General features: G+C 35.7%; 1 protein-coding gene across 6 annotated transcripts; it reads left to right on the top strand.

Annotated features, from left to right (window-relative positions):
- The first annotated feature begins 7034 nt into the window (after positions 1 to 7034).
- On the top strand, positions 7035 to 23664 carry LOC105443805. 6 transcript variants are annotated; one of them, XM_030982254.1, is made up of 18 exons: positions 7035 to 8067; positions 8531 to 8607; positions 9782 to 9991; positions 10251 to 10292; positions 11080 to 11151; positions 12214 to 12537; positions 13306 to 13413; positions 13947 to 14176; positions 16770 to 16948; positions 17181 to 17280; positions 17810 to 18160; positions 18457 to 18574; positions 18914 to 19005; positions 19471 to 19591; positions 20028 to 20387; positions 21003 to 21158; positions 22088 to 22299; positions 23223 to 23664. In XM_030982254.1, the coding sequence occupies exons 2-18, from the start codon at positions 8598 to 8600 to the stop codon at positions 23436 to 23438; spliced, it is 2901 nt and encodes a 966-aa protein (XP_030838114.1). In that variant the 5' UTR covers positions 7035 to 8067; positions 8531 to 8597; the 3' UTR covers positions 23439 to 23664. The 6 variants fall into 6 exon arrangements, with proteins under 6 accessions (XP_030838114.1, XP_030838107.1, XP_011675728.1 ...); XM_011677425.2 differs by having other exon boundaries at positions 7036 to 8067; positions 10248 to 10292; XM_030982247.1 differs by lacking the exon at positions 8531 to 8607 and having other exon boundaries at positions 10248 to 10292.
- The last annotated feature ends 3746 nt before the right edge of the window (positions 23665 to 27410 follow it).

Here is a 27410-nt window from a genome sequence, read left to right as displayed (position 1 = left end):
GTGTGTCTGCTTGTACGCAGTGTAACGCCCCAGGTTTATGGATGCAGTTGCTAGGCGACGAGATGCCAATATCACACAGCGGATGCGGACTAAATCTCCCTATGTCGATTTGGGCCTGGTCAAGTGTACATGGGCAAGGGTGCGTGACGGACAGAAAGGAAAAAATAGACCAAAATTCTCTTTCAGTCCAATCATTGCACCAATTTATTACGTCATCGCCGTTGTGCCACTGTAGAACATGGACCTTGCTCCAGAGGGCAGCCCGGTTAGAACTAGAAGAACCCGAGAAAATAACGATTAGGGAACCAAGGAAATATTGTACAAATAGTACACAGCAGCGAGGGCATTAGTAAAAATTACTCACACAAGGTACCTTTGGAACAGTCTAGCACGCCCGATGCGATAGCCGAGGCTGTTTGAACTGTTTCGAAGGTACCGAGTGTGGGTAATTATACTAATGCCCGAACAAAATGATGTGTATTATTTGTTTTTAAGATGATGTTTTATTTCTTTGATAAAATGCTGTTTTAATACATTATTTGCTAATGACCGGTCATAAGTATTAATTAATGGCCGGTCATGTTATTCACAATATATGCCTTGTCACATGTACGCTCTCAACCAATCATTTGATTAGGATCCGCTTCAGCATCCTTATAACTACTTATATCCCAATTACCAAGAATCCTGCAACACGATTGGTCAAAACGAGATCACACGGAAAATGATGGATTGCAATATCCTTGATGTGATATTAAAGTTTGTTTTCTCGGAGTGATAGCATAGATATGCTGTATGTTATGAGAGGCATCGCTATAAATAATTAATATAGGCTTAAGGGACGTTGCATATAACCCCCAGGAGCGCTTCTTTTTAATTTTTGAAAAAAAATCGAATAATCTGATTGGTCGAAATTGGAGTCGTGATTATAGCCATGCCCGCCTAACGGTCAATAGTTTGTGAGAAAGATTCCCGTTGTCCCAGGTAACGGGCCGAATAAATACATTTTGCTGAGATCCCCTTTGGTTTACGTATAACAAGTTTCTTTGTGTGAGCGCAGATACCATACAGTGCAGTGTGTGTGCGATTCCCGAATGATTGATTGTAAAATCCAGGCAACCTTCCAGCAAAGATATACAGATACTGTATCGGATTTTCTTTGATGTTTTAACCAGTCTTTACTCAAGAAAAGTGCTATTTAATCATGTCAATGTAGCGTAATAATTTGTGTTGTTTTAGTTTACTTTATTTTAGTTAAGAATGTTATATTTTTGTGATAGTAATACATGTATGTACAGCGCCATGAGCGTCAGAGCCTGGCGGATACCGGCGCTATATAAATATCCATATTATTATTATTATTATTAAGGTATTTAAAAATTCTTTGTAGATTTTTTTGTGAATTCGAAATATAATCAAAACGATTGTATGCATTTATGTAATTCTCTTTTTTCAGCCGATGCCAATGGATGATATAGACGTAATTCAATTGGTAGCGTTTTTTAAACGTCAAACAAGGCACCATCAGAAGGTGATGCAAACAATGTTAAAATGCACTAATTATGCATTCCAATTAAAATATCTCATCATTGGTTAAAATTATGTTGTTATTGGAAATTGCAATATTTATCCAAGCATGTTTTTTGTCCATTTTCTTATATTTCAAGCTTTGTCTTGTCTTACCTTTTCATTTCCCTGTCTTTTTCCATTTCGTTGTTGGTTTGTGTGTTCGTAATGTTATTCCTACTTTATATATTACTGTTCATATTACCGTATTTTATTTATCCAATATCAATTGTTTAAAGGTAATACAAACTTTTGGTATGGGGTCATTGAATTGGTTGAAATGAGCATATTGAAAACATATGCGATCCTACAATATTTAGTGATCGTTGTCGCGGTTGGAATCTAGTCTAAAAAGATGACATTGTAAATAATTAAAGGTAATACAAAGTTTGGGGAAATTCTGAAAAAAATGGGTGGATAGTGATTCGTTACACTTATGATATAATTGGATGCCCCTGTTGATGTATTATAAAACACTGGAAAATTTAGCCCCTAAAACTCTTCTGCTTTCGAGATAAATTCAATATAAAAATTTACCGGTGCTCCCGGGAGATTTTGTCAAATTTAAAGTAGCGCCTACGGCCGTACAATTTACTGGAAGCACCGGTAAAGTTTGATATTCATTTTTTTTCAAAAGCAGAAGTGTTTTAGGGGCTAAATTTTCTAGTGCTCATAATACATCAACAGGGGCATCCAATTATATCATAAGTGTAACGAATCACTATCCACCCATTTTTTTTTAGAATTTCCCCAAAATTTGTATTACCTTTAATTATTTATAATGTCATCTTTTTAGACGGGATTCCAACCGCGACAACGATCAATGAATATTGAAGGATCGCATATGATTTCAATATGCTTATCCAAATATATTGAAATTGTAAAGAATCACTATCCAGCCAAAATTTCTCAACAATTTGTATTACCTTTAATGTAATTTTCAATACTTTGATATTCAATTTTTGTTTCAGCCGTCGGTTGCTACTTAGAATGTATGTTTTTTAATCAATGAATCAGTTCAAAAATAATTTTAAAGTCAAAATAATCGTCTAAAGATAGATAAATAGTGCCGACGTTGAATATAATCAATGCCCGTTATTTGAATCATCAAGAATGATAGATAAACTCAAACTGGAATTTAAGGAAAAGATATCAAATTGGGTTTAATTCTTACTTCTCCCCTTGACCATTAGATTCAATGACGCCAATAACACCGACGTCGAAGTGTATTTCAGTGTCTAGTAACCCTGAAACGCTGTGGTAACCGACATGATAGTCAACTCCCTGTGCGACTATGACCAACGGTCCACTAAACTCCACGTAATCGTCCTCTCGGTAGCCGTAGACAACGACGTCAACTTCGTCCACGCTTTCGAGGGCATCTGTGTTCCACGTGATCTCGAAGTCGGATTCTTTTTGGTTGCTTTCCGTTACTGAGGAAAATACACCATCAGGAACGTCCTCGACACTGACTGTAGGGGGAAAAGGTCATTGTATAGATATTCTAGGCATCGTTTCACGATATATTCGTAAAAACAAGTTCGTCGGCAATTCTTTGAAACGTCTATATTTGCAATCAACCCTCGTTTCAATGGTATGTTGACGAACTTGTACATACGGCAATGTTGTGAATGATATCAAGGTACGAAAACATGATAACGCGGCAATCTATTTAATCTTTCAGACTTATGCTCAAGTCACTCTCTAGTCTCAACCTCCTATCAAAGCACTTTAAAGCACTGAAGTTATATGTTTATGTTTTAGCCCTTGAATATGAATATTTAGGCATTATTCGAGAAAGATGCTGTCAACCGTATCCGAACACCTACCCCCTGTGACAACTTTCTCCTAGGACAACTTATCCTAGGGCAACAGCCCTCTAGGACGACTACCGCACCGGGACAACTACCCCAGTCTGGGGTAGATGTCCGGGAATAGTTGCCCGGAGGGTAGTTGTCCTAGGGCGTAATTGTCCTGGAGTATTTGTCCTAGGGGTAGTTGTCTATTAAGGGGTAGTTGTCCCGGGGGTAGTCGCCCTAGGGGGTTGTCGTCCCTGGGTAGATGTCCGGGAGTATTTGTCCTAGAGGTGGTTGTCTGAGGGTAGTTGTCCAGGGGTATTTGTCCCGGGGGCAGTCATCCTAGGGGGTTGTTTACTGGGGTTGGTTATCATGGGGTGTATGTCCAGGGGTAGGTGTCCTAGAACCGATGCCAACAAATGAAGAAGCAAGCAAAATTAATAGCCATGAACAGTTGTTTATTGGTTGGAATAAGATTTAGAACATCATGAACGTATCATTTATTTCTTCATGAACTATCATTTTTAAGAATTTCGGCAAGATTTCTTGTAATGCATAGCTATAGCATAAGCCAACAATTCTGACCTGATGAGTGATGACAGCTTAAAGGTATTGCAAAGTTTTGGTATGGGGTCATGAATTTGGTTCAAATTAACATATTAGAAGCATATGCGTTCCTACAGTATACATTGATCGTTGTCGCGGTTGAATTCGAGTTTAAAGTTATGAAATTATAAATAATAAACTCTTTATGTTGTATAGCTCCCACTCAAGGTCAAGATATCAATTTAGCTATGAAACAATGTTTCTTGACTGAAATCGACCGATTAGCTATTCCCGTTAGAAAATTATATATCCCAACTACATATTCTGAGATTTTCATGGTCGCAGCTACGATTGTACGGTCATTGGCGCTATTTGAAATTTATCAAAAATTACCGGGAGCACCGGTACATTTTTATATTAATTTTTTCTCGAAAACAGAAGTGTTTCAGGGGCTAATTTTTTTTTATACAATACATCCACAGGGGCATCCAAATATATCAAAATTGTAAAGAATCACTATCCACCCAATTTTCAAATTTTCCCAAAACTTTGTATTACCTTTAATGTGAACATGTTATAGCTTTACACAAAATATGCTATTCATATGAACTTACTAATTGTGAACAATCCTGTGAAATCAAACGTGAGTCCGTCGTCTAGAGATACGCGCAGGGTAATCTGTCCAACTTTGTAGAAAGTCGGCGAAACGCAAAGGGCGACCTCGTCTTCCAAAAGTCTTCCAGAAGTCTCGAATCCGTCGAAATCACAGATAATCAGGTTGGTTGAATTAAAGCACGGTCCGTTGATGAGAACCTGAGTTCCACCAAACATTGAACCAACCAATGGGAACAAGGAAATGTCACCTGTCAGGAGGAAAACCAACCTCTGGTTAACGAAATGGTATGAACGAGGGCGTGGCACACTAAAATTATGCTCCTCAGTGTACTTAAAGGGACTTGGTAATATTGTTCAGATGAGAGAAAATGGTTCTTAGGTAGTGACTTCAGTGCTAGATGTAAATGTAAAGATAATCTGGAAGTTTAAGTGAAAACAGACCATTATTAATGATACAAATTGGGGAAAACTGATCTGATCGATTTCAGAATTCTCCCTTCTACATTATTTTAATTCATTTAAATGTTAAGGTGAATGTGCATCGTCAAAAAGCAGTGAATTCGCCCTATATACAATTCGAAACATTTAAGTGTTGGAAGATTTTAAAAAGCCTGTTTTTTTTCATGGAAAACAGTTTAAAAAAGTCAAAGTTGGGAGGCTTTTTAGGCTTTTCTTGCATATTAGAGGTAAGTACGGTAGAAGGAATATAAAAAAGTAACATTTCATACAATAATAGCGCAGTTTTTTCATCAACCGTCAACAATGTTACCGAGTCACTTTAAGTTCATACGGTAAGAGAGTGAGAGAGAAAGAGAGAGAGAGAGAGAAGAGAGGGGGACACACACGTAGCACCCACATACGAACCATACACACTCTCTTGCCTACGACCCCCATACACAATACCTTGTCATTCGATCAGGTTTTTTAATTATAAATCAAGAGATGACTACAAATATGATTTTTTTAGATATCTTCTAATTGACCGAAGCAAAGTAGTTCATTTTCACCAATTTTATTATTATCACAATGAATATATCAAAGGGAATATAACGTGCTGATATAAAAAGAAACAAAGGAACGATATCTAGCTTTATTGATGTTTGGTGTGAAGCGATCCGATAGCAAAAACACAAATGAGTACATGGAATGGCTGGATCTGGGATAAACCAACCTGGTCTCGAAGCTATAATGACATATACACGCATTGTATCTTTCGCCTTAAAATGACTATTTATTTCATTCTAAGGGGCTATTGGGGCGACCATTTATTTGCTGCCATCTTGCGGTAGTGTGATGAAATAGGTACTAGGATTGGGATGGTTACCGCTTATGGGGCATGTATGTACGTTTGTGTGTGAGTGGTTGTCCGCGGGGATGTACACTTTGGCATGCGCGGGTGCAGCAGCCGCTCGCGCGTGTCAGGTGTGATCGTACCCCACCCCAAACTCTGTTGTTGTTGTTGTTGTTTTAATTTATAGGCGTTTTTCATTCAGAAGTGAATATTTACGCCTCTTCTCTCAGGATTTTTATTCCTTTAAAATTAGATTTACTTTTTTTGATATATAGATTTGGATAAATTGGATTTTTAAAAGCTAAACTTTTATTTAATGATGAAGAATTCAGTGGCTGGCGAGCAAAAGGCTTATCGGCTATATAGGACGCCCAAGGACCAACTCGGACACTCGGAATGGCTTAGCTAGTCTTTGTCCAGGATCGCAGTACTTTTTGTTTTCTTAAATCTATGGTCCCATATTTTGACAGGGGTGGATGGGGATGGGGGAGGGGGTATTAGATTACTTACCTTAATGAAAACAGTAATGATAATGTAATTCATGATAGATACAACAACAATATCAACAATTATAATAGCATTTGAAGAATTAGTAGTAGTAATAATGATATTAATATTAAAGATAAATATTATAATTGCAATTATTGTAACAATAATAACAGTAATAATTATATCCATAATAAAAACAATAATAATGATAATCTTAATGATAATAATGATAGTAACAAAAACAAAAGTAATAATACAAATAATAAAACAAATAGTAATGGTAATTGAAAATAACAATTATCATTATCATTATTACCATATCATCATCATTTTCATCAGCATGATCTCCATCATCATTCATAATATTCTTATTATATTCTCATTAAGATTTTGATTATTACTGATAACCCGAATAAATATTGTGTATGTCTAGCTTTTGCAATCTAAAAGACATAGACGGTTATTATAGAAAAGGTAATAATAGCCCTCTCTTTCTCTATTTCTTTCTTTCTCTCTCCCTTCCTCTCTCGCTCTCTCTCTCTCTCTCTCAGGCGCGTAGCCAGGGTGGGGGGGGGGGGGGCGATGGGCGCGGTCACCCCCTTAAAAAACGCCCCCTACCTAGCACCAACCCCCTAGGGAGCGCGATTCGCGCCCTCCAATTCGCGCGCTCCAAGTGATTTGCCCCCTTTGAAATAAAATCCTAGCTATGCGCTTGCTCCCCCCCCCCACCTCCTCTCTCTCTTCTCTCTATCTAGTCTCTCTCTCTTTCGAGGTCTGTCTCTGTTTCTCTTCCCCCTTTCATTTCCCCTTCCCCTCGATCTCCATATATTCACCTTAATTCCTTTAAATACCATGGACCTACTATGTAATTTGATCGCAATTGATTATAGCTAGGCCCAGCTAGGCCTAACCAAGTTTCGTTGTGAGGGGTAATTAAGCAAATAAATTGAAGTATTTTTTCGCCCCCCAAAAACTTGAGTGCCGGATGAACCTTAAAATAGGCCTATGGCTATATCCTTACCGAATTTTCTCCATATTATTTCACATAATATACTCTTCTATTGTAATTTTGATCTATTTTGACACCTGAAATGTAAAAATGATAGTCTCTACGGCTATGTCATTTAATTCAAGAGCCCCTTTTTACAAGTGAATTCATATAGTACGTGATGATCAACTTTTCAATCAGTGGCCCCCTCCCCTCCGAAAAAATGCTTGTGTTTTTTGGTAAGGGGTGTGAGAAGGACTCGGGTTTTATAAAGCACTATAAGTAGCCATTAACAATATTAATTGATCTTGCTCACAGATTAACATTATCAATTACAGTCAGTATATGGGCTAGAGCAGGAAGTTGTGACACCTCCCTGGCTAGAGCAAATAGATACTTTGGCTAGAGCAAGACATTTCTGAAACAAAGAAAGTTTAGGACACTCAGACTATCGTGAGCCTAATCTTCTGTTTGGAATTTCGGCACTGGAAAATTTCTTGGAGAAACCGCACTACTATGTAGCCAATTCGATGTACATGAGATACCCGTGTAGTATGCACTCTGGACGCCTGAATGTTGACAACGAATCCTTACCACTGCACTGAGGTAGCGATGACGAATAGTATACTTTTAACATAACATTATTGACTAATTGTGATCGTTAGATGTTAGCATATTTGGTATTTATTTCTTGTGCAATAATACAATGATGAGTTATTGTGTTCACCAGACTAAATAGGACTTCTCTGATGCGTTTCTACTCCAAGGCATGACCGGTAAGTACATCGACCCGCATTTCAGAGGTGACATGTACAATAATCATGATAATATTTTACCGCATGTAAGCTATATATTTCAGGGATTTTTCTTTGTTGAAGATTGCAAATATTGTAGTATAGTAAGTGCTTTTGATAATTTCTTTGTAGATGGGTTAAGCTCAACATACTGAAATGTGTATGTACAATGTACATACGTATACTAGATACATATTTTCAAATATATATGAGAAAATTGTATCAAATTTGTGGTTGTGATATGTATTTCATATCTTCATTGTTATAGTTCACGTTTGAATATTTTACAGTTATTTTCCATTTTACCATATGTTATTGAAATATGAATTTCTTTGAATTCGTACTGCAGAATTGACCCAAGAATTGATTGAAAATGTGGCATCGAAATGTATGCTCTATGCAAGCATGCGCAATTCATTTATATATTTCCTTTCAATGTTTTCAGTTGGATTGACCGAGTGACGTCATCACTGAGGGATAATTTATAGAAGTGACTTTTCACTTATTTCAGCATGTCTGCAGGTACAGCGTGCATGACATTTTCCATTTGAAATAGTTATTTATCATTTAGTTTTCATATATTGATAATAACTATTATACTAACTATTGATAATAACTATTATAATAACTATTGATAAGAACTGTTATAATAACTATTGATCATAACTATTATAATAACTATTATAATAACTATTGATGATAACTATTATAACTATTGATAATAACTATTAAATTGATAATAACTATTATCATATTGTCATTACTATATGGTCATCTTCATCATCATTGTCATCATCATCATCATCACTATTTTTATTAATGTTACTAATATTATTTGTATTATTATTATCATCATAATTATGATATACATTATTATTGTTATTATTATTATTATTATTATGATTATTATTATTATTATTATTATTATTATCATCATATTGTTATTAATATTTTTATTGATATTATTATTATAATTATAATTATGTCTTTTAAGAACAAGCTATTTGATGACAAATCGTATTTGACAGATCTGTTAGCCTATGATGTTTGTAGTTATTTCTTGAAGAATATCTTTCGTTACCTTAAAGATACTATGTTCCTTTTGCAGCCAACATGAAATTATGTAGAACTCTGCAGGAATTCTGAATATGTAATGTATTTTCTATCTGTGAAATTTAAACGTTAGCAGTTTCCTAGTATTCATATTATGTAAGGAAACCCGTTCACTATCTAGACCTCCTTGTCGGACACTATTGAAGGACTAACTGACGTCTTTTTTTCTTTGGTAATAATGAGCTGTAAAGGGTACATTAGCATTTGTCTTCATCAATAACCCGATTCTTCTAATGGCCAAAATTAAACTGATTGAATCTTTGTGCAGCACAAAAGTAGGTCCATTCGGTACAAGGGTCTGAAAATCAGACTATTTCTTAGGTAATTGCAATCACTTATGTCGATTCGACAACTAATGGTCGTTATTTTCCCACAGAAAGCCATTTTCAAAGTCATTCGTTTTGAGGAAAGTTCTAAAAAGCAAGGTCTTTCAAATGCCGTTGGAATTTAACCTGTTCATGTTTTTTGACCTGCAAATGAGACATAGTACCTTTTAGAAATAAAAAACTGCAGCATATTTATGTAAATTGAATTGTTCTTTTATTACACACTCTCTGTGATATTCCTTAACAATTCTATGTAGGAAAGAGGGGGAAGAAACAAGGTAATCTGACCTCAGAAGACTGGGATGCAAAATTTAAAGCGGCAGGCCAGAGACTTGCTCAAGACCTAGGACTCCAACCCAAGCCAAAACGCAAAAAGGATACAGTGTGGGTCTTTAATAGACCAGATCCTGAAACTGGGCTTATCAAAAGAAGGTCGAAGGAGAGACAGAGAAAAGCCCCCAAAAGAAGTAAGTAGTTATTATTTTATTTATGTTTAGAGCCATGAATTCACATGCTCAAAGAAACGAATCAAAATCATCCCTGCACCTGCCGTTATGAATGTCAAGTGCAGGTGATGTGTTTCGTTTCATACATATCTTATGGTGTCTTACCTGTTCCAATTGCAGTATATAAATTAACTTTCTATTGACTCAGTTATATAATTTCATACTTGCGACTCAGTTTGTAAAATGACGTCGTAACACTGTCTCACTTTTCCACTAGAAGGGGAACCAAAGGCTCAAGTACCACAGAGGGAAACTCCGCATGGTAATTATTTTCCCTTTTCCCCATTACAATTTAATATTCTAGTAACATGCGGCATGAGTCATCGGTTCCTCATCACTTCTGTTTGCATTATAGCAATAAAGAGATATTGTAGGAGATGATTGATACTCATTATGTCAAGCAACTCCAGTATACTCCCATTTCTGTAATCAGTGGAGTATTTGGATGGTACAGGCGACTTTTTGGAATGTATTGATGTCCTGTCAGGACAACATTTAAAGTTCCATCTTCTTTAAATACTCGATGTATGATTTCCCTTTGCAGCATTTCATATGTCAGTTCAGATTCATAAGATATTAGTTGGCTCTTTCGGTCACGACTGTGAGAGAGTGCTCGTCTAAGAGAGACAGATGGAAATAGAAGTGTATATATATCCGATATAATTATATCCGATAAAAAGTCCATGCGTTAGCATAAGATGACGCAATAAATAATTGAGGAAGAAGAGAAGATTCATGTTTTAAATCCTACAGTTTATATTACATCACGAATTTTTGACGTAAATAACGTCTTTATCATGTGGTTTGTTTGTATTGAAAACATGGAACTTCTCTTCTTCGTATGATTTTATTTTATTCTCAACCGATTTTATTCTCATCTCTGTGCTCCTCATCGTTTCCTTCATATCTTGATGATAGTATATATTAAATGAAGTATTTGCGATTGCAGTTTTCGTCTCCTTGTTTACTTTAAACTACCTGTATAATTGTCTTACCTTTCGTATCTATCTCTATAAAGAAGCAAACATAAAAATGTTCATTTCGTTCAGGTCACGTATTGGAGGACGCACCACATCAACACCAGGTTGATGAAGTGTTTTTAGAATCTTCTGGGCAATCAGGTATGTGTCTTGCACCATGAGGTACCATTGTTTGTCAGTAAGTTTGTCTATTACTCTTAGAAGTTGCTCAAAGTCTGTGGTCATTGATGATCACTGAAATACATTGGTCAAACTGCGAAGTTGACGCAGACCAGTGTTACATAAAAGAAAAAAGCTTAGCTATACCTTATCATTTAAATACGATTTCTTGTTACGTTCTGTACATGTATAATAGGTCATAACAGGGAGAGTGTAATAGAACCCTCCCTGGTCAGTATTTGTCAGAGAATCATGCATGAAATCTAAACCTGTCAGGAAGTAATGTTGTCATCATATTGAGCCAATGTTCATGTTGCAATGATACTTACTAGGATACTTTGTCTAAGAACGTAAAATGCAACAAGTGATGGGACAAGTCTATAATGCTCTCAATGCGTGGAGTGCAATAAGTATACAGTGCGTCCCAGAAGAAACGAAACGAGAATTATCGATGTTTCATCATAATTAATTGTTAATAAATGACATATATTTGTAAAGCCTAGGTCCTCCTCTTTCGTTTGATGCAACTCATATGATGCATATTTCACGCATGGGTGATTAAACCAATTTAAAGTAATGCTTGCATTTTCATAATTTGATTAAACGAATTCGTTTTCACTGGCTGCCTGCCATAGCAACAAACGGAATTGACAAAAGACTTCAAATTGATTTTAATCACTCAAGCGTGAAATATGCATCATATGAGTTGCATCAAATGAAAGAGAGTGATATAAGCTTTACAAATATGTGTCATTTATTAATTATAATTGTGGTAAAGTTATGATAAAACATCGATATTTCTCGTTTTCATTTTTTCTGGGACGCACTGTACAGTGTTTAATTAAGCAATCAGTAAAATATATCAGATGCACATATCTCATCATGGTGTATTCTTTTGAGCGTAACTCGGAACCAGGTGATAATTTCCCTCCACCTGATCAATTAATAACTTGACAATTACATATTATCATTCTTACTGATGTTACTATTTCTTGAATCTGTAGCATTTTTGTTATAATGTTTTTTTTTTTATGTCTGCAATAGATGATGTTGAGAGTCTACTTGCTGAGCTGCAAAAGGCATTTGGCATAAGTCCAGAAGATGGGGCGTCTTCTTGGACTAAGCGGCTTGAATCCTTGGATGAAAGTTGGAGGTCGTCCAGGGAAACACTCATCCATCACATGCTTGAATTAGAAGCAATACCAGATCAGTGTAGATGTGATGTCTGTGAAGATTCCGAGGCATCGGTTAAATGCAAAGACTGTAGAAGGTTTCTTTGCAGGGACTGTGACACAAGAGAGCACATACAGCATTGCCTCCACGATCGACAGTCCTGGGAAGATGGGTTTTATGTTAATGCTCCCATTGGTAAGTGCAACAGCTAGGAAGAACGTCGGGGAAGAATCATGTGTGAATTGAGAAAATGGTATGAGATTCGACATGCGTTTCAAACTGATTCTGGAGGATTCATAATTATTCAGAAGACCTTTTCCTTAAGGATTTTAACTTTCTAATACATACATGTTCTGACTTTCAAAATGAATTTGCAAGTTATATTACCATACATGTCATTAGCAATCAATGTATGGTTGGGATGATTCGGAGAGGTTTCGGGATGGCAGTTCAAATTCAAATTCCATTGATTCATTTATGCATTATTTAGATTCAGTATTCATGAAATTGAATTTGTATTTGTTCCAGTATACAATTCACAAGACTAACCATAATCTGAGAAAAAGGATATGGATTTGTATTATTCCTCGTTAATATGATGTTTAGCATAATACACTTTTATGCTACACACATAATAATGAATCTTACATTCCTGTTCCAAATCTCTTTTAAGTAGAAATAGACCTACTGTGGTATTTGGCAATCCTACAGTTTCGTTTGATGATTTCAGTACTTTTGGATCTAAAAATATACCAGAAGTATCTTAACAAGTTCCTTCATTACATTATTTTTAATGTAATCAATTTTTGAAATAAAAGTTGTTATAACACCATTTCCTGGCCTTAAAATAAACAACTGAACTAAATATTAGGGGTTCTTATTATCTTTGTATAATAAAGCCATGGAATTGAAATCTACTACCAAAATAATTTGACATGTTATGGTTGGTTTGTTTATGATTAGACAATCCACTTCTGGTCTCTCTTCCTGCGAAATGTAAGAACTGTGATGGAGAGGATTGCTTCAGCACACGGACAACCAGCTCAGTGTACATAGCCATAACTATGAAAGGTGCGTGCATAACAAATGGAACAGGCTAGTCATTCGTATCTATCTTATAGTCCCAGTTCCCCGGATTATACAGACATCCCTTTGGTTTAACCTTACCTTTAACAAAATGGTTATAACGTCTAATTTGAATCGTTTAAACATCTTCTTTTCCTCAGCTTTCACAAGTAATGTGGTATCACCGTGAAATGTGGCAGCACTAACCCTCATGCAGCAGTTGTGCGATAAATGACGATTACTCGCTACGTACATATTGATGTATGTACAGTTTACTTGAACTTTCAACAGGATAATTCAATTAGAAAACACTAATGACAATTGTCTTACCAACTAATGTAGTTATGTTGATTATGTACACATTTTGTAAAAGCTTTCAAGATGAATTAAATATTGAAGTATAGGCTTCATGCATTCAGGTCTGCCCAAGCCTCCGGTATCAAAGGTTATGAAAAGTTATATTAATCAAAGTGATTACAAGAAAACATGTTTAACACTCAGATGTGAAAACTATTTTTTTTTAAATATTTGTTTTAAAGGTCGTAAACACATCCCTCGCAGTGAGGTTATCTGCCAATCATGCCACCACGCTGCTAGTGAGATGGAGATTCAAAGCATCATAGAGAACGGGTTCTGGCCGGGGAGCACTAACCGTATTTGCCAAATATATTCCACTGACCTACTAAAGTGGATAGATTGCTTCCTCAAAAACATGCCTGGATCTTCACTTTCATCAATAGCAAAGGCCATTGAGGATTTCGATGGAACAGTTGAGTAATTCATCCCAATGTAATATAGATAAATGTTAGTAGTGAAGTATTACCATCACGTTTTATGCTTTCATTTGTTTGCAATTTTGGACATTTCTCAGGAAATAATACTTTCATTATTACAACCCAATAAACAGAACACTAAAAAGTAACCTCTTTTGGGAGTGTATTTTAAGTGATTTTAAAGTATAGTGCCTTTTGAACTAGATTTAAACGTTATCGACACGTGCCTTCATTTAAACAAAAAAGGTACTCCTGTTCACGTTTTCATCTAACCTAAAAACCACCAATTTATCACGCAACTGGAGTAACGTGATTCCACTTACCGCTGTAAATCAAGTGTTTATGACCAAATAAACACTTGACCAAGCAACGAGTTTTTTGTCCGTTAACCGATGGTGGTGATACATACGTAATTATTTGGTCTTGTAAGCACCTTTATCGATTGGTTTCACAGGTTATCCAAGGTTGATGGTAATAATCACGTTACTTACACCGGCTAATCGTCTTATTGTTCTGTCCGTGAATCTCTGGTTATATTAAATTAGTAATTCTGAGGTGTCTTACACACCTCTTTAAATGGTTTCAAAGTTACCATAAGTTTCTTGGTTAGGATCACGTGGCTCAAGCTGATTACTAATCTAAGCTGTGAATACGTGATATTTAGGTGTGAAAATTAGTAATTATTAGGTGTCTTAAAACACCTTTTTAAATGGTAGTCAAAGTTGCCATAAGTTCCGCGGTGATGATCACGTAGTTAAAACTGATCACTAATCTAAGCTGTGAATCCGTGATATTTAGGTGTGAAAAATTTGTATTTATTAGGTGTCTTAAAACACCTATTTAAATGGTAGTCAAAGTTGCTAGCAGTTCCGCGGTGATGATCTCGTGACTCAAACGGATTATTAATATAAGCTGGGTATTCCGTGTTTTCCAGGTGTGAAAATGAGATATTCTTGGGTGTCTTGATGGTTTCACAGTTACCATTTAAGTTACGTGGTGATAATCCCGTGACTGTTGGCATATTTCTATGTTCACCAGTTGATAACTGACTGTTGGCATATTTCATTGCACCAGTTGATAGCTGAAGTGTGCATATTTCCGGTTGCACCAGTTGATGACTGACTGTTGGCATATTTCCAGTTGAACCAGCTGACACCAATTAATTTGCATATTGAATATGGGGTGCGTGCAGATCTATGTTTTTTAAACAATTTATCTGAATTTACAGCATATTTCTTAATTACTGATGATTTAGTTATATGCAATTCATTTCGAAAATACTATAAATATAAATTACCAGTTATTAGGACATTTCGCTACTTCGTATAATAGTTAAACATGAATAAGGGAAACATTCACTATGAACTAAAATAATTTCAATAAAATACAAGTACATGAACAAATTTCGATTAATTAAATTATGTAAGTCTACTTATTACCAATGCCTTTACATTGGAAATACAGACGTACCAGTATTGAAGTGTTGTTGCTATTCAAGTGGTTGGAAGTTTTACCAAATGGTTCTAATGGCTCAGCTAGACCAATTGAATTCTAACTGGCCTGGATCAACTGGATCATTGAGCCCATTTCAATTTCCAGGGTTACCAGTTGGTATTAACTGGTTCATCAACTGGACCAGTTGCAACTAGCTTTCTCTTCTGGGATGTTTGCACCCACCCTCCACCCCCCCCCCCTCACCCCCTCTAATCCCAAACTGCTTTCGGCGCGCCTGGACGTAATTATGAAAGATCCAAGACACGATGTTCAAAAACGGGATGAGAACGTCATTATTTTGGCTTATTTATATTGTAACATTTGCGTAATTATTGGGTTGAACGCGGGTTACAGTAACATATTTCCTCTTCGACGTACATTTCACGTGATTGAAGAACATGATTCATCTCAAGTCAGCCTCGTAATATTCACGTGAATTTCACGCAGATATTTTGACTAAAACTATCACTAACGCTTCACGTGTTTCTGTGACGCGATAATTTCGTTTATGAAGATGTAATTTCATAACCAAACAAACACTGGAGTATTATGTTTACAAACCATGGTCTCCAAGGTAGGGATAATCACGTTATTATAATGGTGATATTGCAGTGATAATTGCGTGATTTAGTGTACGTGTGTTTTAAGTTACCTAGTGCAATAAACGTATTAACACATTTACGTAAATGTCCGGTGTTTGAAGAACGTAACTCTCCTCAAGTCGATACCTTTATATTGACGTGATTTTCACGTGATTTTGTTTATTGGGAAGTGGCACCAAAGTAAAAGCTTACAATGTGGTTCACACAATGACAAAATCTTCTGTCGTGAGGGAGATTTTTGTTTCAGATTGTAAATTTATAATCTCGTTATTTTGCTCTGTTGATTATTGATCAAATATAATCACTTCAAATGATGAACCTTCATAACTATCAATTAACATTATAACATGAACATGGCCATATCAGTCATGGACTTATTGCATCGAGTAGAAAGATCTTTAAGAATTAAGGATAAATTCAGATAGACATTGTACAGTCGAATATTACAGCTTTTCTGTACTAATTGTAATATTATATTGTTATCTCATTAAAGGGAAAGCCTATCAATAAGACTGCGCTTTCTAGAGCATTGACAGAGTTCCGTTACTGTCAGCATACTATGAAGGGCTTAAAAGAGACTAATCAAATGACCTGCCCAGCTTGCAGCCACGGACAACACTCTGCCCACGTCGACGGAAATTTCAAGGTCTATAGATATAGCAAAGTACCTCGGTAAGAACGAATACTAATGCTGTTATAATACCTATGTTTAATGTGCTTTATTCGATGTTCTCATGCCGGGGGGGGGGGGGGGTATACTTTAACAAAATAAAACCTTGGTGATAATGAATTTATTATACAATATATGATACTTAATGATGTTATATTTCAGTCATTAATTGTGTGCATTAAGTTTTAATTTACAATTAATGGTGAACATTCCAAATATATATCATGTTCGCAGAGGATCAAGGAAGCCGTATTATGAGGGTGTATTCATTGACTCTAATGAGACTGTCAAACAACACATGAATGCAGTCTACACCAGGGACCATCCGTTGAAGGTATTTTATTCTATAAATCAAAGTTTTATCTTCATGAATCACCGAGAAGATTGTGGAGCCTTTTCTGAAGTGCCGAAATATTGTAGAATATGTCATCCTGGGGGTCACATTTTGATTTCCGTATCATTGTGTTAATGTTATTGAATAACTTGAATAGACGCATGATGGGCCAGTGGCACGCATCTTGTAAACCTATACATACTCGCTTTTTTATAGACAAAACTTAATGGAGTTTGATTAATGATATTACATGAAGTATTTTACAATGACTCTAATTTGGGAAATATAAATGCAGGCGTTCTAAACAAGTCAAATCACAACCACAATAACTCATGTATCATTGGTACAACTTGATGTATCATTGCTTATAATTATGTCTGTTGATGGTTAGGCCTCTTTTGCATTGTGAATTACCTTATGTTTTGCAAATAGTCCCTTTCAACAAAATTCCTTCCAAAGGCAACTAAGCTATGTTAAAGGCCAAGAGTATAGTTATTTGAAGACCAAATTATTTTAAATCTTATACCAGGAATCATCAGGAAACATGTGTGGCAGCACATCCTGGAGGGCAGCTAACTCAAGAAGCAAGGGAAGGAGGAAACTAGATGAATGCGGCCTGGAAGTGGCGGGATGCAGGCACGCAGTGGCCCAGAAAGCAGTTAACATGTTTACTGGGGAAATGTATGCTTACCCGCATTACATCCAAGTAAATTTTCTTTTGCCCTTAGGGGTACAATATCTGTGGCAAGATGTAATCTGCAAATATTGGCCTTGGGCAAAGAAACAAGCATGCAAGGATGATAGATTCAAGCAGGCAGTGACCAACATGAAGCCAGCATTATCTGTCATGCACGCTAAGGCCCATCAGTGGTCTTGTCAGGTAAGCAAAATATGATATTTTCCTGAGACAAGATAGCTAGTTTATGGATTAGGTATGATATTATTAATCTAAATGAATCTTTGTTTTTCCAATTGTTTTTTATCCATTATTTTATTATTCTTAAAGAAATAACTTCCAAATGTATTTATAAGTAATTAAATGGTTAAGCTTAGTTGTCAATAGAAAGTGTTGTTAGCCCCAACTATGCCTAGTAATCAGTATTATGTTTCATCAAAATACTAAACTTTATAAAGTTCACTAAAGTACTATATTATGTGGAACTGGAATTTAACTAGGTTCTGTGGGGTGGCCGTAATCAACAAGGAGCATGTGCAGGAGCTGGTGAAGACATGGAGCAGTTCTTTTCATATCTCTCTAGGCTTGGCTCCACTACAAGAAACATGTCTTATGCAGGTGACCATTTGTGTCTATTCTTAGTGAATGTTACGTAAATTGGATAACGTAAATTTATAATTTCGAATCGGTTAATAAATAGCAGATGTTACAAACGGTTTTCTAGCTTTGTTTGTGGCTCTCATAGATAATTATCATTAAAATAATATTGACAAAACAATCTTACCATTATTCATAACGAATTTGCATGCAAAAACATGGACCTGTTCACAGGTTCCGATCCTTATAAGCATTCTCAGTGCATATTATCTAATATGAATTTATCGTTTATGATTGAATTTCTTGAAAAGTTTAGGTACATAATTGTGATGGCAATATTTTAATTGTAATTGATTTCAGCTCGTGAGGATACAATTACTGAGCATGTTCTCTTTTGGAACAACCGAAAGGTCAACACCATGGCTAAGCAGCTGTGTATACGATACAAAAGGGTTAGTATTCCACGTTCTTTTCAACAATTAATATTAAGGAGTATTCAAAATGCGGGTTAAGCACAGTGCTGAACATATCGCAGGTGATGGAACCAAAAAAAATAACCGATTTGTTTTCTTGTTGAATCAGTTTTTAGGTTATAGCATACTCCCATCCCAACTATGATCCGCTAATTAGTTCGTGTTCTTTATGACCTATAGATTCCTATCTTTATTATTGAAATATATCTTTACACGTTATCGTTATCACTCGATATTAATGCATTCCAGACACCCGACCCCCCCCCCCCTCCCTACGTACAGAGTCGTGCACCGGCGAAAATTGTGATTGGTTTCAATATGATAAAACAAATCTCACTTTTTTTAGAAACATGTTCCACCTTGTGGTGGATTTAAGATGATAGCATCACTCTTTTAAGCAATGAAATTTATTCAAAGGATTCCCTTTTGCTTTTCCTATATCAGAATTCTATTTTCCTGAAAGGGTCAGAGGATGAACTGAAGTCCTTGATTTCATCTGCGGATTGTGAGGTCAATGAAGATATTCTTCAGATGTGGGACGAGGAAGTAAAGGAGCATGCGAAAGGTATAAAAAAAAAAAAAAACTGCGATCAATTACTAATGGGTATATTAAACTACACTTTAAATGAATTAGCACTGTTTCATATAGCATAGGAATATGTGTGAATAGAACAATGCTTACGAAGTTTACTACTCGATGTAGGGGGTTTCTCTTTTAAATGTTAAGGTGAGTCAGTGAGGTAACATTACTTCCTCATGTCACCCTGATAATATGAAAATATATTAAACTTTAAAGCGTCGTATTCTGTGTCTAGTTCTTACTTCAAACGAGACAAAGGGAATTTCTTTCAACTTCCTTCAGAACTCAAACAGCATTTGCCTAAACCCCGGCCGAAACCCATTGATTTATTATTATATTATTATCGTTTTAATTTGTGCAGGTGTGTGATGTGGTTGATCATTATAGTCAATGTATCAGTGTGCCTCATTTTTGTCCATAGGATCAAGCCGAGCAGAGGTTGACATTACTGACCTAGAAAAATACTTCAAGATACGGACTTTGGAACAAGAAGCAAAGAATCTTGAGCAGTATGTGTCAACCTCAAGCAAAGAGACAAGTCTCCTCCTTGACTCATCTTCCTTCTTCATGGAAGCCTCTAAGAAAGCCGAGGCTTCGAGGATTCATGACTCTACCAACTTAGAGGAAACACTCTGTCGCTGTCTCAACGTTGGCCCAGATGCGCTTCTCCAGATGGGGAGGAAAGCTGCTATCGAGAGTCAGATTTCTCTCCTGCAGCAAGAAGTAGAGCTGATTGCTCTTTCAATTAAACAGAGAAAGTTGGCCGTTAGTAATCTTGCAGGTAACCCATCACCAGACACATTTTTATATACAAGATCGTTCATCTAGAAATTATGCCTTCTTTAAAAACTCAGTGTATGCTTTATACTTTATGAAAACGATTTTCTGTTATTACACTTTGGAGTACTACATTTCATTGTACATTATTTTACCGTTTAGTTATTTTTTATAAAAATGAGCCCATCTTCATTGTGCCAACATTGATTCATGGAGTTATAAATAATGCGGTGGGAAAATGAAGGTCGTCTATGAGAACACCTCATATTATTTGGATATATTACACTGTACAGTAACCTTAAAGGCTATTAACAACTAGTGCCCACTGAACGACTTCCAATCCCTCTTTAACATTCTCGTAAATGTTTCTGGTAACGGCGGGGTCGGGGTCGGGGTCGGGGTCATAAAAGAGCCATTTTTGTTCTAATGCAGAGATAGGATAGAAGTTACCATAGAACTTTATGCTAGCAGTACGCGGGTTAGTTTTCCTAAATTACTAATTAAATTTGCTGATACAAAGAGCTTTATTTGACTTTTTATCTTAATGTAAAGTAAGAAAGGTGTCAATTCAGAATATAAAGCACAGTCATTGGTTCCATTTGTTGTTCATTCATTGTAGACAGTTCCAAGCAGCGAACCAAGTTACGCAGAAAGAATGAACTAGAGAAAGAAAAACTGCAAGAAAAGCTTGACAAAGTTGCAACGCTGTCAGGAGAGGAGCAGCGGTTGACAGTGGTAGATGCTATTGAAGGACATTTCCCATGGCATCAATCTGGTAGGCTTATTGATGTGTTTTTTTACATTCACCCCCGTTTCGTTAGATGTATTTTTGTTTTAAAGTATTGATATTATTGTATGAAATACCCTCAATGTATTTGATGGTTTAGTATCAAAACAATAATTAATATAAACGCTTAAATAAGATTGCAAGGTCAAAGTGCATGGAGAAAAGATTTTTGTTTTAGTTCAATGATTTCGCTTCCATTTTTCCAACTATACATTCTTCACGAAGATCATGTTAGACTTGCCTCAGAATGAATTTTGTCCTTATTTGTATTAAATATTGTTATATGAAATAAATATGTAATTATTTGTATCAAATATTTTTTACTTTATCGTGCGTATATTTTTAATAGCCATTTCTGCCATCTGCGGGAAATGAAAAATTAAAACAAATATGTAGGAGTGTCGTAGTCGAGTGGTTTAAGGTGCTTGACTCGAGATGCGAAGGTCGAGGGTTCGAATCCCGACACGGCACTAATATCCTTTGGCAAGATATTAATCTGCACTTGGTACTCTCCATCCAGGTGTTAAATGGGTACCCGGTAGGATGCGACCGTCATTGTTGGTCAAACAGTTTTTGAGCGTCAGGTAACGCCTGGCTGGAATGCTCCCCAGGGAGTGGAGATTGTGCACACAGTGTGTGCGGGCAAGCACTGAATCCAATGACCGGGGTAATAGTATATTTGTAAAGCGCTTTCAAAGAGACATTGTATTAAGCGATATATAAAAACTAAGTATTGTTATTATTATTATTAAAGGCAATTAATTACACCAAGGTTGAATTTATTTATTATTGTGTTTCAACAGTGTCAGCTATCACGAAAACAAGGTCAAGAATATACTCCATTTCGTCACTACTTTGGCACATCCATTATCAGCCATGATTTCCACTCATTAACGTAAATTATATACATTTTCTAGGGTCTAGCTCATCTTCTCTGCCATGGGATATGAAGAAGAAAATGGTGGACCTCTTTGTACTGGTGCAGCGATACAGAGAAGAACACGTGCTTCTCAGACAGGAGATGAGGAGCATGCTTCTGTACTTGAAGAAACAGCTAGCTTCTTTAAAAGAACAAAATCAACGGCTTGTGGAAACTGCAGACACTGGGATTGGCTGTGCTGATTGTGTGGTATGTCCAGGCGTTTTTTTTTTCATTTTCCCAACACTAATTTATGATAGAAGGATAAAACATGTTTCATTTTTACATCATACTTCGATTACCTTACTACCCTGGACACACCGCACATGTTGATTCTCTTCATAAAGATTTTTAAAAAAATTAAAAAAAAGGTACACACATCAGTCTGTTCATGTTATTAATCTGATGTTTTACCAGGCAATGGCTTTCATCAACCAAAACATGATAAATAATGTGTTAGACTCTTGTAATTATATAAATTGTTAGGTTACCGTTGTATACATGATTGAAGCAAATATTATGGAGTGTACATATCTAATCTACACCAGTTTGACAATTAAGGTGTACGTATGAAAGGCATTGGCTTACGAGGTGGTGCGCTATGAGAGCTGTAAAAGAACCTCCCTTAACATTTAAAAATCACAAACATTTCACGTGTTTATTCTTTAAAGAAATAAGGCCTCAGTAAGTAATAGTCAATATATTAAAAGGCTACAAATGGATTTACAGTAGCCATCCCAAGAATAAAGTGTGAAGTGTTTGCCACAGTTCTAAAATTAGAAGTTATCCCCCTTGAAATGAATAACAAAAGCAAAAAGAAATATAGCCAATAATGGGAAAAAGTGCAACACAACACTTAGCATCTCAATTACTCTACAAAATATATCTTCAGAAGCCTTTGAATAGATTTTGTTGTGTCTCCGTATAAGCAGCTACAGGGCAGTCAAGTATAATGTAGCAGCTGCACTATATATCATTTTCAAGAAATTCTCTTCTTCTCCCTTCACCGTTACACCACAAAACTCCGCTTATGACTTTGTTAAATGTTACGTAGTACATTCAAGTGCTTCATTTTTTCTTAACAGTGAAATGTACTTCGCATTTTGTACTTTTCGATCTTATCTTTGCTGTAGTATACTGACAGGTATGTCCCCCCTATGGCAAGCAAGCAAGAACTGAAAGGAATCATGGCCGTGAAGAACAGAGGAATAAAAGAGATAGAAGATTTACTAGCTGATGCTGTCATTAAATTCAGCAGAACACTAGGCCCAGATAATCAGCTTCAGATGAGTGAATCCAGCGAGAATGAAAGTTCAGATGATAGTTCTGATGAAAATACAGGAATATGAAAATGTCCTAACGAAGAACATACACTGTGAGTCCAAAAAAAAATTACACCTAGAAAATTGCTCATTATTTAAAAATTAATCTATGCACAGTAATTTATTATACACCTTATGAAAGAGTCTTTTATCCTCAATCATTTAGTATCATTTTGTGTGGTATGCGTTCTCGCTTGGATGAACAGGAGGCATTGTTTGCGATAGTGCGAAAATCGACTTGCGCCAAAATTGTTTATGTGATGTTTGAATAAAGGAATACAAAAATTGGGATTTGGGTATTAATTCGGTCTTTGCAGATCTAAATAACATCCCTTACAAAATTAATCATGCCACACATATCAAATATCGAATATAAAATATCAACGTACATTTGTGCGCGTGCGTGTGTGTGTGCGACCTTGCTTCTGCAAACAGCATATGCAATACATTTCATTTGATACATTCAATTTATTCTCTCACTCCGCTAATCCCAACATAATACATACTGTAGGCATCACTTTGGCGCAAGTCGATTTTTGTACTCTCGCAAACAATGCCTCCTGTTCATCCAAGCGTAAACACATACCACACAAAAATGATACCAACTGATTTGGGATAAAACACTCTTTTATGAGCTGTATAATAATTTACTGTTCATAGATGATTTTTTAAATAATTAACAATTTCCTAGGTGTAAACTTTTTTGGACTCACACGGTATTGCGCAAACCAAATCATGTTATAACGACGTTCAGTGGACACAACCCAGTCAAACAACCTGTTTCAAAGCAATACGTGGAAGACTAGATGTAGAAAGAGGGGCATGTATGTTATTGTCGCCAAGAGTAGTATTTTCCTAGTGGTTTCTATAGTAACCGCCTGCATTTGATAAGTCAAAGTTTTTTAAGAACACTACTTTTGAAACAAATTCCCTATTCTTTAAAATGGTAAATGTTTGATGAGACTTATACTTGTGCATACACTACACTTTGTCAGGCAGTTATTATATGATCTTTTGTAGACATGTTCTAATGTAATAATCTGGTCTGGATCAAGAAGGTTTGCATCATCAGTATTTCATTAAAACATCATGGCAAATATTTTGTGCATTGGCGAACAAGGAAGGACCGAGGGATCAGGACCCAAGACACTTTGGAAGAAAGTTACGGATGTTAAGGCAACCGTTACCTCATTTTTGTGTATATTTGAGTATGTGTATAATTATGTAGATATTAAATCTTGTTTATAGAAAAAAGAAAATTACAATGACATTGTAAAGCATTTAAAGAAATTGTCGCTTAGAAACTTTATAGTTTATATTCATGCAAGGTCTGTTACATCTCACACTTCCTACCGTATATATTTAAGTTTTTTGATAAAAGCAGAAAAATAGGAGAAATAGATCATTTAAGGTTTAAGCAAAATCCAGGTTCCAAAAAATAATGGATACGAAACGGAATAATCAACAGTTAAATGAAGTACCACATTTATAATCAGTTGGTTTAATCAAAGAAGAAAATGAGAGACTAGATCACTGCTAATGTTTACGCAATATCCCATAACAGAAGTAAAACAGTATTTGAAAAAATAAGATGTGGTAATCAATCAAACATTTGATTCCCATTTGACACAAAGAGAAATTCTTGTTGCTAGGGAAGGATTGTTTGTTTCTTACATTACATGGGTTGTTTTCTTTACAAAAAAAAAGATTAACAGATTTCCTTTTCTTTTTTAGCACTGAGCAATTGGGAGAGGGTCTCGCAAGGAAGACCAACAGCGTTCCAATATGTGTTTGATTGATTATAAATTTCAAATTTCATAAATTTCTATTGGTAATGAAATTTTGCTCAAACTTTCGATGATCTTTATTTCTCACAAAATATAAGGGACGTGTTACCTGTAAGTGTGGATGAAATGTATTCGTTATGCTGTTGTACTGCGGTGGAATTTGTAAAGGTATAAACTTGTACATAGCACTTTAAGCTTATATTCATATTACTCTTCTTTATTTTTCTTTTACTTCTGATCATTATTTCCAATATTATGTTTACAGTATTATGGAGGCCTACAATTGAAGACTTAGAAAAATGAAAAGTCAAATACATGTACCAAGTGATATATTTCAATACAATGGCCCGTATTCTACTAATCGAATTAATAAATATGTTAAAACGGGGGGGGGGGGGGGGGAGTGAATGGAATAGACAAGGCCAGTGCTCAGTCAAAGGCAACTTGCATTGTTTTCTTTTTTTGTTGTATTTATCAGGAAAACTCCATTTAAAGCCCCACTGCACTACTTATAGCTACTTGCGCCCTTTATATAGCAAACAATGCTTAATCGGCGTCTGTTGGTCCCACATGATCCCCTTTTTCTTAGGTTAATTGAGAGCTAATTTGATAAGATAACTACCGGTCAGTGACCTTGCAGGGAAGTATTAATCCCCCTGGCCACACTAGTGCAGACGGGCTTTATATGGAACATGTATATTTCTGTTTTGTTATGGAAAGTAAGGAAAACTTGTTATTTCCTATATATATTATATTTCTAAAAACTAAGTTTAAAAAATCATGTATATTTTATGTACATATATTTGGGTTTGTATATTGATGCAGTCATTAGTAAATCGCATGTTTTGGGGGAAGTTTTGGAGCATACGGTGAAGCGATAAACAGATGTGCTTGACACGTTACGATTTCTTATATCTATGCATTTTTACCATATAACGTTGACTTAACGCTTTCTGCTTGTTGCATTGCATTTGATCTTCTTTTCCAAAAGTAAAGTTTTTTTTCCTCGACACAAAAAATAAAGTGTGTTAAAAACTAATACTAATATTTATATTGTTTACTGTATTCTCTGAGATTCTCGGAATTGCGTGTGTGGTGATAGAGCGGTAGCGAGTCAGAGTTAGTAATTTTTAACTCTTTGCAATTTTGTATTTACACATGTTTATGGAACTCATTTCTTTCCTCTATTTTTTCAATACATTTCATTGCTTTTCTTTTCCTTTTGAGTGGAACTCCGGTTTAAGTCTTCGGACCAGAAACAGATAAAGCTCATTCCTTTCCTCTTTTTAAAAATTACTTTTCATTGCTTTTCTTTTCCTTTTGAGTGGAACTCCGGTTTAAGTCTTCGGACCAGAAACAGATAAAGCTCATTCCTTTCCTCTTTTTTTAATTACTTTTCATTGCTTTTCTTTTCCTTTTGAGTGGAACTCCGGTTTAAGTCTTCGGACCAGAAACAGATAAAGCTCATTCCTTTCCTCTTTTTTTTTAAATTACTTTTCATTGCTTTTCTTTTCCTTTTGAGTAGAACTCCGGTTTAAGTCTTCGGACCAGAAACAGATAAAGCTCATTCCTTTCCTCTTTTTAAAAATTACTTTTCATTGCTTTTCTTTTCCTTTTGAGTGAAACTCCGGTTTAAGTCTTCGGACCAGAAACGGATAAAACTCATTCCTTTCCTCTTTTTTTTTAATTACTTTTCATTGCTTTTCTTTTCCTTTGAGTGGAACTCCGGTTTAAGTCTTCGGACCAGAAACGGATAAAGCTCATTCCTTTCATCTTTTTTAATTACTTTTCATTGCTTTTCTTTCTTTTTGAGTGGAACTCCGGTTTAAGTCTTCGGACCAGAAACAGATAAAGCTCATTCCATTCCTCTTGTTGTATTACTTTTCATTGCTTTTCTTTCTTTTTGAGTGGAACTCCGGTTTAAGTCTTCGGACCAGAAACAGATAAAGCTCATTCCTTTCCTCTTCTTTTCTTAGTGCATTAAATTATAAGCTTCTGGATTGGAAGATGAAAATAGTTCAGCCAAAATGTTAAATCATTGTTCAGGGAAAGCACAAATGATATTGGAATGTTGATGTATGTTTTAATTTTGTGTAAGTGTTGGATTGGTTAAGGGTAGGATCCATTTGGTGTTATGGGAGGGGGGGGGGGGGTCAATTCTGAAGAAAAAGATGGTGGCAAGGGAGCAGAAAACAGAATAAACCTAGAATAC

Source organism: Strongylocentrotus purpuratus, unplaced genomic scaffold (assembly GCF_000002235.5).
Source record: "Strongylocentrotus purpuratus isolate Spur 01 unplaced genomic scaffold, Spur_5.0 spur5_contig_824, whole genome shotgun sequence".
Lineage (NCBI taxonomy): Eukaryota > Metazoa > Echinodermata > Echinoidea > Camarodonta > Strongylocentrotidae > Strongylocentrotus > Strongylocentrotus purpuratus.
Note: the sequence above shows the minus strand (reverse complement) of the source record. Positions and strands in the feature narration are given on the sequence as shown.